The 12,153-nt window shown below is 41.2% G+C and overlaps 2 protein-coding genes across 10 annotated transcripts in view; one reads left to right on the forward strand and one right to left on the reverse strand.

Annotated features, from left to right (window-relative positions):
• The first annotated feature begins 2,490 nt into the window (after nt 1-2,490).
• Nucleotides 2,491-9,800, forward strand: GSTK1 (glutathione S-transferase kappa 1). Its single transcript, XM_074591677.1, has 8 exons — nt 2,491-2,932; nt 3,570-3,651; nt 4,519-4,647; nt 4,996-5,096; nt 5,495-5,530; nt 7,395-7,511; nt 8,036-8,129; nt 9,407-9,800. The coding sequence occupies exons 1-8, from the start codon at nt 2,867-2,869 to the stop codon at nt 9,454-9,456; spliced, it is 675 nt and encodes a 224-aa protein (XP_074447778.1). The 5' UTR covers nt 2,491-2,866; the 3' UTR covers nt 9,457-9,800.
• Nucleotides 9,801-9,857: 57 nt separating this feature from the next.
• LOC141744762 (rap1 GTPase-activating protein 1-like) overlaps nt 9,858-12,153 on the reverse strand; it is a 52,536-nt gene continuing 50,240 nt past the window's right edge. For all 9 annotated transcript variants that reach the window (XM_074591550.1, XM_074591513.1, XM_074591532.1 and 6 more), the window contains one exon: nt 9,858-10,639. The gene's annotated coding sequence lies outside the window, so the exon portion shown is untranslated. The remainder of the gene's footprint in view (nt 10,640-12,153) is intronic.

Genomic DNA, 12,153 nt, shown 5'->3' on the forward strand with positions numbered 1-12,153 from the left:
TACCTAAGTTTTGTTTATTTTCAGCATGACTGTTAAGAAAATCTTTCTAATTTCCCTCTTAGTTTCTTGTTGCCAAGACCGTGTGAACACTTTTGCTTTTTATTTATGAATATTTTCATTGCAATTTTTTTTTCTGCTGAGTTAATTTTTCAAGTTATGATCTTTTCTTATTAGAAACTGTTTAAAGATCTCTCAAATTTATGCTTCTCCTTCCAGATACACAAGGCAGCTTTCTGGAGATTATTAGGAATGGAGACTGAACTGCAAGAAAACAATCATTACGTCTTTTGGACGTAATTATTATATCATTTCATCTTTTGGATATTCTTGCTTGTCACACAGAATGTGAGGACTAGAATAAATTTTCTAGATAGTGCTTTGTGAGACGAGAAACTCAGCAAGAGGTTATTCTTGTCCTCACTTTACATGCATGTCCGTCATTTGAATTTTGTACCAGTGAATCACACATTTGATTGGAGGGAAAAGCTGTTCTCTTTTCTGCCTCTATACCGTCATGACTTATTATCTCCCACAGTCATACCAGTTATACAGTAAGAGTATACAAGTAATAAATTAGAGGACAAAGAGTGGGTTTTGCTTCCTTCTTTCTGTCTGCACTTTATTTTTTTACCTTACTATGAGTGTTGCCAGATGTAATGTTCAGATGGACAGCACTAAGTAACGCATGGTTTGGGTAACCTTAGACAGCTAAGTCAAACACCTTAAACACAAAGAGGAACGACATGTGCTCCACTCCAAGGCAGCCAATCTGACTCTCTCAGCCAATCTCTCCCTCTCTTTATATAAATAAGCATAATATGTAATATAAGCAGTAATTCTGAGCTAGTCTGGCTTCTCCAAGGGAAAATTGAACTTCTTGATTGTTTATACTATCAGTGAATGAAGAATTGAAATCAAAAAAGTGAACTGGATTCAATTTGTAGAAGCACTCAAAATCATTTAGAAAACACGTATTGATTATAGCTGTTAATGACGTCAGCCCATCCTTACGATGTCATTTCAGAACTACCTGTGAAACAGCGCATCTTCTTTCCAAGGGTAGATCTGTAATGACCAATCAATATAGTTTCATAGATTAAACCTGTTAATTATAAAGACAAACAGTTCTATTATAATGAACGTCTTATTTTTCTAAGGCATAAAAGTTTGTAAGAAACCATGGTTCTATGCTGGAAACTGTTATAATCTCTACATTTAAAATCTATTGTCTGAAGTTAGACACATTAATGTTTTAACTTATTGAAGAGGAACAGGCCCATTTTCAGAGCTTTTGAGCACTTAGAAACCTATAAAACCCAGTGGGAGATGCTCATCCAAGAGCTGAATTTAGCCCAGCATATTCAATATTATTAATTGATATAAGGGAGGAAGAAAAGACCAAAAAGCCGAGTCTGTAGATGGTACCTCAGTTACTCCAAAGAGCAAATACTCAATGGTGGAAGAAGGTGGTGGGGAAACATACTGCACTTCCAGATCAGGGAGCATAAGAGATGAAATCCACTTCTCTAAGGCCAGATTGTGACTGTCTCTGAGGATGAGGAGTCACCTGAAAAAAGAGAGGATGGAATTAGCACAGGCTGTGTGCTTTTGGAAGAGCCGGCTTTGTTCTGTTGCTCACGTACATAAGCCACACCTAAAATAGTGAAATGAATTTACTGAGCATATCAAAAACGAGATGGTGTGCCCTAGTTTGTTGTGACCCAAACCCCAACATGGTGGCAAAATTTTATCTTGCTACTATGAGGACAGGCTGAGAGAGTTAGGGCTGTTCAGCCTGGAGAAGAGAAGGCTCCAGGGAGACCTTATAGAGGCCTTCCAGTACCTGAAGGGGGCCTACAAGAAAGCTGGAGAGGGGCTTTTTACAAGGGCACGTAGTGATAGGATGAGGGGTAATGGCTTCAAACTGGAAGAGGTTAGACTTAGATTAGATATCAGGAAAAAAATTTTCACGAGGGTGGTGAGGCACTGGAACAGGTTGCCCAGGGAAGCTGTGGATGCCCCATCCCTGGAAGTGTTCAAGGCCAGGCTGGATGGGGCTTTGGGCAGCCTGGTCTAGTGGGAGGTGTCCCTGCCCATGGCAGGGGGGGTGGAACTAGATGATCTTTAAGGTGCTTTCATTCTACGATTCTACTTCCCACGTGATTCAATGGGATATTGGAATATACTTGCCAAGACTTTTAAATATCAGAAAGGAGACAGAATGAGACTTACAGATTATTTGACTAGTGTAACACAATACAATACCCGAAAAAAAGGATAATAAAAAAAAAAAGGAAAAATAGTAATTGCTTCCTGTGCTTTAGATTGTTGCGTAAGAAAATACTTAAAAATGTCAGCGTACTTAGAAAGAATGGTTCACAACTATGAATTTTCCAGCTAGCAAGAACTTCAACTTGTTACCCCAACTGATTCGGTTTTGGGGGGGAATTTTTTTGCCTTTTTTCTTTTTTTTTTTTTTTAATTTTACATACAGGCTCCAGCAGGGAAGGCGCGCTCCCGGGAAAACATGCTGGGCTGCTCCGCTGAGTCAGCGCCCGGCTTCCCTTCCTCGGGAGCCTCCTCTCCTCCCGCCTCGCCATGGAGAAGGGCACAGGCTCCCCCCGGGCTCCCGCCCTCACCCCTCCTCCCGCTCCCGGGCCGGCCTTCAAAGGAGAGACGGCAAAGGGCACCTCACAGACGGGACCGGGCCTCGGACAGAAAGAACCAGATAGGCGGAAGGAGGAGCGCGGCCTAAGGGATCCGAAGGCCGCCCCGCCTCCGCCACCGCCCGCCCCGGGGGAGGTGGTGGTGCCGCGGGGGCGCGCTGGGTAGAGGCGGCAGCGGCGGAGGTCGGGACGAGGCCGAGATGGGGCGGACGCTGGTGGAGCTCTTTTACGATGTGGTGTCCCCTTACTCGTGGCTGGGGTTCGAGGTGAGGGCGGCCGGAGGGAGGCCCTTCTCGGGGCGCTCCGCCGTTCTCCTGCCGGGGCCGGGCCCGGGCCCGGGCCCGGGCGGTCGCTCTGCCGCTGCCTCGGCCTCGGTCTCCTTCAGCAGGCGGCTGAAGGGCGGCTCGCCCGGACGACTGGCGAGGCCTTTCCCGCCCCGCTGCCGGCGGCGCCCTCCCCGCCAGCAGTTTCGGTGTTAGTTTTACCTCACTTTTGAGGGGCATTTCGCTATTCCGGTTTCTTCATGGGGTTGTTGAAAACCAGGGGCGCCCGGGGAGGCGTGTCTTCAGCCAAATGGCAGCGGTGGCCGGCGCTTCTTTGCTGAACGTTGTGCTTTCGGGATAGTTAGGATGTTTAACACATGCGGGTGTGCACTCATAAGCGGGATCTTATCCTTATTTACCGCTGCTTACACTTGTGCAGTCGTAATACAAATGTGGTCCTTTCAGTTTTTGTGAGATGGGAGTTCTCGGGCAGCCTCCAAAAAAGGATTTTATCCCCATCACTAATGTAATAGAAAAGCATTTATCTGCAGTGTCTATTAGCGTTATTTCCTAGCTGCACGCAGCTCTTACAGACATCTCCTCTGACTGTCTGTCCGTCACTGCTTTTTTTATGTTGCAGGTGCTCTGCCGGTACCAGCACATCTGGAATATTGATCTGCGCTTGCGTCCGGCTTTCCTTGGCGGCATAATGCAAGCAACTGGTAGGCAATACGGGGAGATTAGCTCTGTGGGGAAGTGCCTTCACTAGTAGGACACTGGGGGGAAAGCTCTTAGTGAGTGCAGAGCCCGCTTTAAACTAAGTTTTGGCACCAATAATAGATCAATTATAAGGTTGTGGAGCTCAGTAGTGACTGAGAAAGCAGCCACGAGGAATTTCACGCAGCACAGACAGTCTATGCCAAAGTTCATCATCCCTAGAAGTATTTAAGAAAAGTGTAGATTTGGCACTTCAGGGCATGCTCTAGTGGCAGAGATTGTAGGGGTTTTTTGGGTGTGTATGGTTGGACTCAATGATCTCAAAGGTCCTTTCCAACCATGAAGATTCCATGATTTTATGATGCTAAAACAGGATAATAATAATTTCATATGGAATGTTTTCCTACAAGTTTCCTGTTGAGTTTAAGCCAGAATTAATTTGTGGAACGCTTGCAGGTTGTAATATGCATGAAGGATCCAAGTATGCCATAAAATAGAACTTGTGGCCTTATTAGAACAAGTTAATCACTGACATTTATAAATCATGAAATTAACAAGTCTCTACATTTGTTTACCCATGCATTAGTAGTTGTTTAGCTTAAAAGTCATCAGTCTGAATCAATATAAATCCCTGCTAGGACATATGTGCCTTGGTTTAAAACTTACTCTGCTAACTTAAAGAGTTGATCTGTGCAAAACCAAAATAAACCATGTTTAAATCCTAGCATTATCTTTGGAAAAGCTGTGTATGTTTCTGTAAGCCGGTATGAAATCATACTTTGCCTTAGCCATGAGGTCTAATTTGTCCAGTTTTGTTTTGTCTGGTGTTATTATAATATAGTTGACAATCTAAACAGAACTTTTTCTGAAAGGTAACAAGCCCCCAGCAATGTTGCCAAAGCGTGGAGAGTACATGCTGAAGGATATACAAAGGATGGCAAAATACTACCAAGTGCCTGTAAAAATTTCAGAAGGTGACTTCCAACGTATCTTTGGTACAAGTAAGTAAGAGACTTAGCTTAGCTGCTGTCTTTCAACTTCAGCATTTCTGGTTCAAGTCCTGCGTAACAGTAAAGGTGAAGATGGATTTCCTGTCCACAGCCTCTCGCTGTATCTGTGAGCAATATGAAGTACGTGCATTTTTAACCATAAAAGGAACTTCTGGAGAAACATCCTTGTGAATGGTACTAGCATGGAAGATACTGTGAGTCAACATAAGCTTTACTAGTAGTTTGGGGACTGTTACAGAGAAGATCATACTGTTCTTAGGTAGCGGTTGTGCAGGCAGTATATGTTACTGATCCTGTGCCTCGTCTCAGTATATTTCTCTGTCTTCTCACTAATCCCAGGCACTCTTGGGGCCATGCGCTTTATCACAGCCATGGATATGACACAACCAGGATACTTGGAACCCTTATCTAGAGAGTTCTGGATACGTTTTTGGTCACAGGTCAGTATTTTATGAAGTCGACTTCCTGATCCTTTCTCTGTCACCCTTCCTGCCCCACTTCGCCCAAATGTGGAAATCGAGCATGAGAAAGGAAATGTCTTTTAATGAAGAGTCATAGCAGAAAACTTAAGGTCTTAGAGGTTCAGGAGCCATTACAAGAAAAGAACTACCTTGTAGTCAGCTTAATTTGCCTTTTTTTAGGTGTGTATGATGAATCCTGTGGGCTGAGTGGATCAGTAGTTTGTATCAGAAATCAATACATTCCCAGATTAGGTGACTTACAACTTTTTCTGAGGAAATTTCTCCAGCAACTAGTATTGGTTTTATGTATATTTTCTTAGAAAACTGCTGAGCTTTTGTTCTTAGGTACTGAATTATTTATTTTATTCTTTTACCAGTGTGAAGATATCAGTCAGCCGGAGAATATATTGGCTGTAAGTGTCTCTTTTTTTGTTGGTGCTTCTGTGTTTCTGATAGTGATTCTTATTGATGGCTTGGATCAGTAATAAAAATGAAGACAGCTTAATCAAATGATAATTTGGAGCTTTGAAAAATTTCAGCTAGAAAAAAGTGGATTTCATTTCCCTAGCAGCTCTGTTTGGAATGATTTTTATTTTATTATATTTTTTGTTATGCTTTGAATGACACTCGGAAAAAGAATCTCCTTTTTTGTTAATGCATCTGACAAGATACCCACAGTGGACAATGCATTATCTGTTAACAAAACAGTAGTGAAAATATGAACAGTGTCTCCAGAATGCATTGAGGTTTTGCTGCTATATGGAATCTTCAGGTGAAATGCAACACTTTGGAGCCAGGCTTTACTATTAAGTTCAGTGTTGTATTGCCCTTTTACATGCTTAGAAATTGTATCATAAATATGTGCAGAAAGCCCTTATGTAGTCTCTGAATACATCATTATTTAAATAAAGATAAAGCAAGGACATGCATAACTTCAGAGAAACAAACTTCATACTCAGAAAGATCTCTGTGTAATTTAGTTACTGTTTGGCGGCCGGTGAGTATGCCTCTGTCTTCCGCAAGGCAGAGAGGTAGGCATCTCCTTGTTTGCTTCTGTCTCCCTTCATTCACCCCTGCTGCAAGTACTAGACTTACCTCTCTTCTGAAGATATGCCATCCAAAGGTGGGTGAGGGGTCCCAGCCTTTTCATCTGAGTCTTTATAGGTGAATTTATTTTACACATCAATTAGAAAAATGGACTGCTGTTTACTTGATAGAGTTCCTTAGTATTTTTTTTTACTTCTTTTTTGTTTTAGTCAGCAGTAACTTCACTTAAATTACTATAGAAGCAATGTATAGTCTTTGAATCCTGCCCCAGTCCGCTTAAGTTACCCCATCTGCCCTAACCTGGTGAGGACCAGATACTACGTCTCTGTGTAAATATTGCAGTCTAAACACTGTGGCTGCCAAGCACACACAGCATTTTGTTCTACTCCAGTGCTACACTTATCTCCTGTTGAAGCAGAGTCAAAAAGAGCTCCTAAGCTCCCTGATCTGGGAGTAGGAGAAGGTACAATAAAATGTGGATAATAAATGAGAAAGTGATTGAGGGAGAGAAAGAAAAAATCATTAACACCTGCATGTGCAGGATTACTGGCCCATGTGCAATACTGTAAGCATTTTTTAATTCTTTTGTGAAATACTTTATTAAAATAGGTACTTGTAACTGCGATGTTAACTGATAAACTTTGGACCTTTAGCTTTGGCCGCTGTCTCGTTCCTGTGTGGCAGAGGCACAGAGGAGGCTAAAAGGAAACAGCAGTTAAGACTGGGAACTGTTAACACCTGTGAGAGTTAACAGTCTCTTTCGTGCAGCACCACTTACAGATCCTGCGTGACCACATTTGTTACACAAACTGTTTTTGTCTTAGCAGGCTTGTACTGTAAGATTTTCTTTTTCAGAACATTATTTTTTGGGGGGTAAGTTATTTGGTAAGTCATCGGATCAGAGGTTACACTTAGTATTTATCTTTTTTTTTTCTTTTTTTTTTTTCTGTTTAGGAACTCCTGAAAAAAAGTGCAGATTTGGGGCTTAGAAGTTTAAAATATCCCTTCTACTTTGTATCTGAAAGTTGATAAATGATGAACGGGTGGGGAATACAGCAAGACAGTGCTTCAACAGTACTCTGTAATTTTTTTGGTAATAGACCTTGGGTGATAAAACTGAAGATTAAATTAACTAGACCATAGTAGGAATGAGAATGTTTAGTATTTATATCATATTTATGTTCATGTACTGAACATATCATGTTCAGTATTTATATCATCTTTTCTCAGGTTGCCAGACAGGCTGGGCTATCATCAGAGCTCACCCAGAAGCTACTTGAAATGATTTCATCCCCTGCAGTGAAGAACCGACTGAGAGAGACAACAGAGGAAGCAATAAAACATGGGGTGAGAACCTTCCAATGCCATTTGGCATCACAGCTATGCATTCCTTCCCTATTGAGAATACTGGGAAGCAAGGAACAATGAAGGTGATGAGTAGAAAGCACCATATAGACCATATAAAGCACTACAGGTCGGTTTTGCTTTTTGAACATGTGCAAGCTAACTCACTGTTGTCGGTAGTTTGTCATCTGGGAAACCAAGGTTGACCCATTCAGCTCACTCCATCGGGACAGCAAGAATGGGGAGCTACAGGACCAGTACTAAGAGATACCATTTGTCGCTACTTGACATAAAACTCTGGATTTATCAGGTTGCTTTTTTTGCACCTTCAAAAGGGGCACACAAGCTCTGGAGAGTCCCCTACTTTCTGATGGCTACGTTAGACTCATCTTAAGAATGAAGAAGGTGAAAAGAAGGGCAGGAAAAAAAGTCAAAGCTTTTGCTTTTTATTCCTGAAGATTGATCATGTGTCTGCAAAAGTTTCTCTCATTGTAACATTCTCTGTTTCATCTCCACGGTGTCAATAGGCATTTGGGATGCCTGCTGTTGTGGCACATTTTAACGGAGAACCTCATCTCTTTTTTGGCTCTGATCGTTTAGAGCTGCTAGGCAGTGTTATAGGTGAGTGTACCTTATAACTTCACTTTTGATTTCATGCTTTCACCCTCTTCTAATGCAGTGTGCAATAAGCTAAATAAAACGCTCTTAAGGTCTTTCAAATATTAAATAATATTGGTATCCTTCTCATGGGATGAAACTGCTGATTGGAACATACAGTTCAAGTGGCCAGAGATGTAGTCCTTTTCCAAACAAGAAGTAACTCGAGTTCTGCATCCTCTCTTTGTATGTTTCAGGGCTTTGTGCTTCACGTGCCATACTCAAATTATTATTGAAACTCTTTAGTTTTCAAAATGTTCATATTTAACTTTTTGATACCGGGCATTAGATCTTGACTAGGATTAAGACTATGGCTGATACTGCTTTTATTTTGTTTGTAGCTTTAACATTTTAATTTTACATCTGTTCCTTCTTAATATAAGGCACGTTATCACAGCTTCCCAATACATAATTTGTAATTACTTAACTACACAACTTTTAAACAGAAATACATATATTGACCATCTTTCTTTTCATTTTTCTGTTAATAGAATACGAACTTCAAATTTTTGAAGAGAATTGGAATAGGTTGTGATAACTAATAAAACTCAGACACCTGCTTTTGCATGAGTTAGAGGGCATTTGACTAGAATTTGTCACTGGAAAGAGTTACGCACATACTTATCCCTTATACATTTGTTGAAAAATTTCAGCAGCAAATCTTAATGTAAATTAAAATTAGTTTTAGGCTTAAACAGAAGGGAATTTTGCTGAGGTTTATTTTCTTTTCTGGATGGATTTCTGATTGTATAAAAATATTCTTGATGAAAATGAGAGTGAGGAAAATAAACCCAACACCCCCTATGATAGTCACTAATCCCGATTGGAGTGTTACAGCCTGGTTTGTAGTCTGAACTCCAGGGACTTCAACAGATTTGCCTTTTGTTTCTCTCACTCCCCAGCCTTCCACCCTTTTTCTCTTCCTTACCCCCAGTCCCTCAAAAAAGGACTCCTAAAAAGAATTGGCTTCACCATCACGTGGAGTGCCACAGACCTGTAGAAATCTCTCATCTGTGACAGAGGAAATACTTCTTCTGTACAGCTTCAGTTGTGACTAGATGGTGAAGGATTTATGGCGCTGGCTGAAGTATGCCAAACAAGATATAAATCTGTATTCCATCATCAGTAATTACCCGTCAAAAGAGGAGTAGGAACGCTCATCCTACTGCAGGGATGTGACTGGCCAATCACTTCTGTGTATTAAAACTTAACTTTCTCTTTTGTGCTGGATTGCTTTGCAGGTGAAAAATGGCTGGGACCAGTTCCATCAGTTCCAAGTCCCAAGATGTGAAAAGTCCTGGGGAAGTATATGAATGAAAATACATATGTACATGGTCAGTCTTCAGCAATTATCTGAATGTATCCAATTTTATGGAAAGATTACTTTCTCGTCCTTAATGGCTAACTTTACAGCTCATTCTCATTTCTAATTAAGAAGAAATTCAAGGTTTGCCAGTATTACCAGTCTGGTGAGGTCTTTACCAATACAAATGTGCTGCTTTTCTTTCAAAAGATTAATGATTAACATAAAAGATGAAACACTAACTTCTTGCAGATTAAACATTATTCTTTTCTGATTAGTTCTTTCTTTTATTCTAAAAGCATGAGGATTAAATTTTTGTTGTGGGACTGTGATCTCAGACTCTTCTTGCCTGTCCGTTAGAAACACACACACACACGGACACAGCCGAAGAGAAGCTGGCTGCATTCTCCTTTTATTTTAAGTCCAAGATAACTACATATACACTAGAAGCACAGGACAAGGTATTCACGCTTCCTTTTACTCTGCAGTATGGCAAGTGGAGGGGACACAAGAGAGAAGAGTAGAAGAAAGAGGGACAATTCCAAGCCCAAAGAAAAATCTGGGGAACCAATCAAGTATTTCAAAAGGAACTGTCCCCCCTCCTGGACAGTGTTTTGTACTGCAGGGACTGACATGTGAGAAGACCACCACACACAGGCATTCTTGGGCATGGACCCCAGACCTTGCAGGGGTTTTTAATTAGTGCCAGTTTCACAGTAATGTCTTTGGAGGACAATGGTGAATACCATATAAGTTTGGTTCAGTTATCAACTAGACTGTGTTTTGCTTCCTCGAGGATGGCCTAATTGCTGCCTATCCAAAGGTGATTTGAATAGGGCTCTGAGGGACTTCCCATCATATAGTCTGCAGAGGGAAAGAGATGCAAGCAATAAAATTAAAACCAAAAGGCTTTGATTTTCACTCTCATCTCTGATTACAGTAGTTAGAAATTTCACACTGAACTAGTTTGAACCGGGCCCTGTATTGGCTGAATTGGAATAACACACTGAAATTGATTTGTATGAGGCTTGATTTCTCAGTGGTTCCTGGCTGTCTCTGACACATCACTGAAGGAAGCAGAAGAACTAGCAGCAGCTGGAATTCCATTTTTTGTCTCTTTCTGAACTTTAAGATAAAGCATATTCATGCTTGTTCACTTGAACTGCAAATCCTGGAACAAAGCATCAGAAAAAAAAATATCTGTATCATGCATGTTCTTACAGCTCTAAGTGTTCTAAGAATATAATTTGTTCCCCTGGCCACAGTTTTTCCTTCCTACACCTCTTCAGGAAATATCCTATAATTTGAGACCTCTTTCTTCCTTTCCAGCAGTGCACCCATTAGTCTTTGGGCAAATCCAGCCTGGAATTTAAGGAAATCTTTGTGAGATATAAGAGGCCACATTTATTTAGGAGTTAGAACTGCGGGGAAGTTATCATTTATGTGGACACCATAGATTTCTTTGAGTCCCTTGAAGCCACATTAAAGAAATTTTTTTTTACTATTCTTCCCCCCTGAAATTTGCTAGTTTCCAATTTGTGCTATCAGACTGATTCTGAGGTTGTGATTAGAAACGGAATGACTGAAACATCACTTTAAGCCAGATCATCCCAGTGACCTGGGGCCGCTGCCATAGGCAGTGCTGTCTGAGAAACAGGTGAAATAGGAGGTAAATGAACTCTGGTGGGGAGGTGGAGAGAATGCAAGGAACATCTTGAAATAATCTCATGGTGAAAGCCAGGGTCTCACGAAGCTTTGTCCTTCAAACCAGCTTGACTTAAAAAAAACAGCCTTTGCGACAAAACATTGTTGATTTGGCAGATGGACCAAATGAGATGGATCTTAGAGACTGCAACATATGTCCCAAAATGATCTTAGATGCCCTTAGACCTACTTGAAATCAGTGGAAATAAAATGCTCAAAGGCTTAGGTACTAAAATAGTACTTAAACACTACTGAAAGAAGGAAAATCCAAACTCGGGATTTTCCTTAACATTGCATGTTGCCTTTGATAACCACTAGTAAGCGATTACAGCCTTTGCGTCTCTCTCAGTGAGTATGCATATTGTTGCAATTCTGACTGCATACCTACTTCGAGAAAAAGTTGTCTGTTTTGGAGTAGATCTTTGAGGAAGTTCTGCCTCTTGTTTAGGCAGCCTTACTCCTGCGTTACAGAGACCTGATCGCATGCACAAGCACTTGGCAGACTCTGTTGATTACCCCAGTGAACGCTGGCTGGCAGCTATACATTCTCGGTACTTGTCTTTGGCGTAGCGTGCATTTAAGTAGTCTCAGAGCTAAGCACCAGCTTTTTTACCTGGCTTCATGGAGTTGACCGTTGAACTGTTTATCTGACTGCTCTGAATGCCACCAGGTGGCAGGGCAGCCAAAAGTGGAGCATTACTTGAAAAAAACATAAGAGGATCTAAACACTTGTGTCTTTTTACCAGGCACGTGGGTAGATGCTAAGCAATAATAAGAACTGCCAGCTATTTAGGAATAGCTGGAAGAATTTTCTTCCATGAAGAAGAACTTCTTTATGGAATTCTTCTACTTTGCTATATACCAAAATAGTTCCTGAGAGCCTCACATCCACATCACTTTCAAGGTAGCATGCTGTTCACCTGTCAAGCCAGAGAAGATACTGGGCAAGGAAAGGGACTTTGAGCCAAAAGAGAAATTCTC

This window comes from Larus michahellis, chromosome 1, assembly GCF_964199755.1.
Source record: "Larus michahellis chromosome 1, bLarMic1.1, whole genome shotgun sequence".
NCBI classification, from domain to species: Eukaryota; Metazoa; Chordata; class Aves; order Charadriiformes; family Laridae; genus Larus; species Larus michahellis.

What these genes read in the sequence shown, in the direction of transcription:
- GSTK1 (XM_074591677.1), top strand. Translation starts at nt 2,867, where the DNA reads ATGGGGCGGACGCTGGTGGAGCTCTTTTACGATGTGGTGTCCCCTTAC. An exon ending in CGGCATAATGCAAGCAACTG is followed by an intron (nt 3,652 to 4,518) that starts GTAGGCAATACG and finishes TTTTTCTGAAAG; the next exon opens with GTAACAAGCCCCCAGCAATG. An exon ending in GCTGCTAGGCAGTGTTATAG is followed by an intron (nt 8,130 to 9,406) that starts GTGAGTGTACCT and finishes ATTGCTTTGCAG; the next exon opens with GTGAAAAATGGCTGGGACCA.